Below are 5,477 nucleotides of genomic sequence, written 5' to 3'. Positions count from 1 at the left end.
GCAGTTCCAAAAGTGAAATGATGGTTTAATTGATTTTTTTCATTCTTGTTTCCAGGGTAACGCATCAACTGTAATGCTATTCCATGGTAATAGTATATTTACTGAAAAATCGTATTAAAAAATAATGGCAGCTTCATTACCTGAGATAAAAACGTTGAATAACGGGGAAATGTATGTAAAAATACCCTTAACTCATTGACCACTTATCTGTTTACAAAATCTTATTTTTATCTCATATTACGGACTAGAAATTGTGAAAAATATATGATCAGTAGGCCTTTTTTCTAAAACGCAACACTATGATTAAAAAGTTGACATATCTGTAAAAAGCAGTGGGCTTTAAAATTGTGACAATTTTTATTGGGTTTTGACAAAACTTCAAAGTTTATTTTGTATTTGTTTTTAACTTTGTGACCACAATCACATGTCTTTGACAGTGCTGTCAAAACTCACAGATTTTTGGGAGACTTGCACACATTCTCATGTCCATTTGACTCTGAATGAGGTAGTGCATGACGTTATGAACAAAAAACATAGTTACTCAACAAAGTGTTCACTTTTTACATCCTGAAACTATAGTATTACTCTTTACAATGTAAACTTTAACAACAGAAAAGGATATCTTAAGTGACCGACAATCCTCACACAACAAACTGTAGGGTAGGTATTTCCTTCACGAAGAAATATAAAGACATGGTAGGTCGAATTGTCGGAGTTTATGATTTTATAAATAAGAAGTTTTTTTAGAAATAAAATAATCAGGGTTATCTTCCTTTTGAGAGTGAACTCCGTTAAATTTTGTCTGCCAACAGAAATAATACATGAAACTATATTGAACTTTGTAGTCTTTGTAAGAATTATGCAAAATCTGCAAAATGTGATACACCCCAAAAAAGGCTACATATTTTTATTTTTGTAATAAAGTTGTTTTAAGTGTCTATATTATGAAATTTGTAATTATTCATTCCAATCTGTCTGCTCTAAGACGATAATCAACATTGAAAATCCAATAGATTCTATTGTATTTGAGTGTTATTTACAGATTTATCTCCCTTAATTTTGAAATCTACAGTGCATTCCATATAGTTCTCCTAAGAACATGATTTATATGAAAAACAGAATGTTAATTTCTGTTTACTATGTCGATTCAATCAAAATATCAAAAATAAATAAAATAAAATGTGTTGGCTTTTCACTCAAGAATCACATTTTGCATGATTCTCAGCTGGTGTGCTACGTAGTAGTAGACCTGGGGTAAGGGAGGTGATTCAGATTGAAAGGATTTTAGTCACTAGAGCGTTTGAATGACTACTAATATGCAAGCTTCACAAAGATAGTGATGTTAAAGGGAAATAACTTCAAGAAAGGGTTCAACTTCTAGAACAAAGATGCCAGCCCCAGTAACTCTGCACTTTTAAAGTATTAATTAAATATTTCAAATGGATAGGTTGAGCAATATATTTTTAAAATGAAATGATGACTTCTACTGCAAACCTATAGATAGAATATTCAAATTGAAATATGAAAATAATCTCTGTCATGAAACAGTACGGCTAACCAATAACCTTGCCAGTTTTATAACACTTAACTTTTTAGAGATAAAAATATACTTTTGTTAGAATTTCTTATAAGACTTCAAGCTTTCTTTTCATTTTGTTGCTTTGTTCAGCATATGACACTCTATCCAGCATTCAACTGTGTTTAGCATATAAGTTTGTCCCTTCGTGCAGAAGTATGAATATTTGTGTGACATTCATTTGCAACAGCAGTTGACTGAAGCTGTGCCTGGCAATGCTCTTTCATCCATATAAGTCATAATAATTCAATATTTTGTAACCTTATTAAATATGTTAGCCATAATGATTAGTTATTAAAAATATATATTACAATGCCTTACCCTACAATCATTAAAACATTAAAAAACTACAAGGTGATTTTTTCTTAAAAAAAAAGTTTATTGATTTGCATATGTATAGTCCATATAACATAAGTTTTATACGAAAATTGAATGATGGATTTTTTGCAAAATAGAAGTTTTTATATAAGCAAATAGCTAAAAATTGTCCCCCTTTTTTGTTATTTTGGTAAATTAAAAGCCTAGTATCTCATCTACGAAATCCATGTTTAATCCCTTTGCAGTGAATTTGACTTAATATTAAGTTATTTATTGAAATATGTTGTCAAAATGACCCTAAAATACCAGATATGGTTCAGTTTGGCCAATGATTCAGATTTCTAAAAAATAGCAATATTTTCATTGTTCAAAATCTGCACGGTAAATTTTCTTAAAACATTGAAAAATGATGCGCCACAGTTAGTGTAATATCATGTATATTTTGGGGGTACCCCAGGTCTACTACCTTAAATAACAAATGTGTGTTATTTAACCTTCTCAGTATCTTCACCAAGATGACGTGTAACTTAAAGTTTTTTCTTTTTTTTCTTTTTTGTTTTGTTTTTTGTTTTGTTTTTGTTTTGATTTTGTTTTTTGTTTTTTGTAAAAACTAAATTAAAACAATTGTCTTACAATGTTCATAAAATAATCGTTTAATCATTGCTATCATCTGAATATTGCAATTTTCAATTGAAATGTGAACATCATCTTATATTGTTTTATTTATTTCAATAAAGCAATTCTTTTCATAAAAAAGATTAAACCAGAAGAGATAAAAAAAACAACAATAAAACAATTAAAACTATTTTCATTGCGATGGCAATAAACGATAATACAAACTATTCATCGAAACCTATAGATATTCTTTAAGTTGAGAATTCCAGAAACACATGAATGAAATGGAAAGAAAAACACTTAATACATACGAGTTATGTACGTGAATCATCAGTGTGTGTGTGTGTGTGTGTGTGTGTGTGTGTGTGTGTGTGTGTGTGTGTGTGTGTGTGTGTGTGTGTGTGTGTGCACTTTATTGTAAACCTCAAACAGACCAAAGTTTACAGTAAAAACAATAATTAAATAATTAAATAATTGATGGTAGTCTTAGGCTTCAGTTTTGGATATGTGGATTAACTTCCCTCGTTTGTCTACACCGGACTTGAATTTTTATGACCAACTCGGCGGATGTTTCTAGAAAAGCAGAGGACGCTTACCCTACCGGTGCACCTGGTCCATGTTCCCAGTTTTTAGTGGAGTCCGAGTTGTTTCTCGTTTACTTTTGTTACTTTGTATGTATTACTTTAGTTACTTTATGAACTTTGTTGTGTTTGTCTGTTTTCCATGACCCCATGACTGATCTTTATCCATGGATTACTTTATTTTGGTTCCCTTGATTACTCTTCACAACGTTTTGGAGTGCAAGACATGTTCTAATCACTGCTCATGATAAACATATATTGACAACAACAGCAACACACAGCATAATTAGCTATAGAAATAAACTCCCTCAAATTACTTACTAAATTACAGTAAATTCATGGTATACTTAGCCATGTGAGCATCTAGTTCATTTCTTCGCTAAATTTAGATATTAATTCTCCGTAAAACGCCCTGTGTGCAACTGGAATCACTATACTTCCGGATGCTATTTCATCGTAGGACATTTTATAAGCCCGGAAGATTACGTTTCAGACACAGTTAAATCTAAAAAGTACCTTTGCTAAATAGTGTTCAGTGAACTTTCAACTGTTCCTTCTCTACTAACGGAACGTTCATCACGGGTGGAGGAGTCTCCAATAGTCCTCAAACTCATTGGATGTGTTAATAGACTCCTTAGGTGATGCCTAAATCGTTGGTCAAAGAATGCGTAAATGAATGGATTGGCCACATGATTAATGGCATATGATCGCTCAAAAATTTTCAAGACTGAAAACGCTGCTGTGTCGAGACTTTCAGGATCAATATCATCAACAAAAAGCTTTAGCAAATACAGAGGAAGGTAGCTGAATGCAAACACAACACTGACTGTTATTGCTATTTTTGTTATTCTGCTTGAAAGTTCATCATCACTAGTTCTGTTGCTAAGCCTTGCTCTCCGTTGTATGTACATCTTTCGACCAATTATCAAATACAATACCAATAGAGTCAGAGCGTAGGCTCCAAACAAGAATATTGAGAATCCATTGTAAAGCTCAGCAGGAAGGGAGTTTGTAAACGAAACAGCACACACAGACCCTGTTATATTGTCACGTAAGGTCACTGTGTCCAAGGGTTGTAATATGAACTCTGGAATGTCAAAAAAAACGGCAAGTATAAATCCTCCAATAATCCAATATCTGATATTCGACGTATTGATTTGGGATTTTAGCGGCATACACACCTGTCGAAATCTATGGATGGAGAGAATAAGTAAAAGATGCGATGAAAAGAGAACGAAAAAAATTATAAGTGTTGTAAAACATTTACATACCCATAAATTAAAGAATGTATAGTACCTGATAATTCTGCCTATATTAAATGGTAATGTCAAGGTACAAAATAAAAAATCGGTCATAGCCAAAGTCCAAATTATTGTCCTATACACAGACTTGGTATATCTCCTCCAGTAAATTAGAAGCACTGTGAAATTGCCAGGAACTCCGACGATCATTAGAATGGATAGATACACTAATGGTGCTGTTAACTGCTGTACTTTTTCGTTGTTAATTTCTTCTAATGTTATGTTGTGTTGACCCATAATGAAGTCGTTGGAAATATTCAGTTACCAAAGAATCGAATGATGAGTTCTGAACAGTATAGACAAAGTACCAGTATTTAATTGTTAACTCATTGAATGATGATTGGTTGTTGAAAACGTCGTTACAAACAACTGTTTTTTAAAAAACAAAAATTCTCAGATGCTGATAATCCAATATCTTTTACAGAAGGTGACGACCTCTCTGGTGTTATCAATAGCGAGATAACATTGAATTATTAGGTCGAAAATTCTGCAGGAAGAATTTATCTGCAATGGGTTGATAGAGAAATATCAGTTAAAAAATTCAACTTGAAAGTTTAAAATAACACGCATATTTTGTAATTATATATAAATTATCACCGGAAAGTAAACTGAGACAGGGATCGGATACAAGTATCTCATTAACATCCTTATTGTCTGTCACCTCACCAATCATCTGCTCTCAAGTTTCATTACGTCAATCATTACGTGATTGAATTCACAAGTAGTCGTCAAAGGATGACGTCGACTGAAAACAGGAATAATACTAACAATTTTCAGAGGAATAAACATGCCATGCCTTCACATACAATTGTATTAAGAGCCAAGTGGAGTCTGATTGGTACATTTAAGCTACTAAAACGTGTTTCCTTCCTTTTCTTGAAAATGCTATAATCATTATTGGATATAGTTTGTGCTCTTTTCCTTTGTATTTGATGTTATTTGTTTTATGTTGATATCAACTATACAAATTGTGCCTTGATATTTATGTGAACCAAAGGCCTGTGTTATGACAGTCGTCATTGAGTATAACAGTTCATTATAGAAGTTATTTTCCATGTAAAGCCATAATCTATCTTGAAAATTCGT

At 32.2% G+C, this 5,477-nt stretch overlaps 1 protein-coding gene across 1 annotated transcript; it reads right to left on the bottom strand.

The window, feature by feature from the left end:
• Positions 1-2,598: 2,598 nt before the first annotated feature.
• LOC148604088 (prolactin-releasing peptide receptor-like) lies at positions 2,599-5,092 on the bottom strand. Its single transcript, XM_088548475.1, has one exon. It carries the CDS (start codon positions 4,626-4,628, stop codon positions 3,612-3,614), a length of 1,017 nt encoding a protein of 338 aa, XP_088404601.1. The 5' UTR covers positions 4,629-5,092; the 3' UTR covers positions 2,599-3,611.
• Between the last annotated feature and the right edge of the window lie 385 nt (positions 5,093-5,477).

This window comes from Perna viridis, chromosome 10, assembly GCF_037379345.1.
Source record: "Perna viridis isolate PV_CMFRI_1.1 ecotype Kerala chromosome 10, ASM3737934v1, whole genome shotgun sequence".
Taxonomy (NCBI): Eukaryota; Metazoa; Mollusca; class Bivalvia; order Mytilida; family Mytilidae; genus Perna; species Perna viridis.
This window is presented reverse-complemented; position numbering and strand designations above follow the sequence as displayed.

Bases quoted from the DNA above. Each gene is read 5' to 3' on its own strand.
- LOC148604088 (XM_088548475.1), bottom strand. From the start codon at position 4,628: ATGGGTCAACACAACATAACATTAGAAGAAATTAACAACGAAAAAGTA.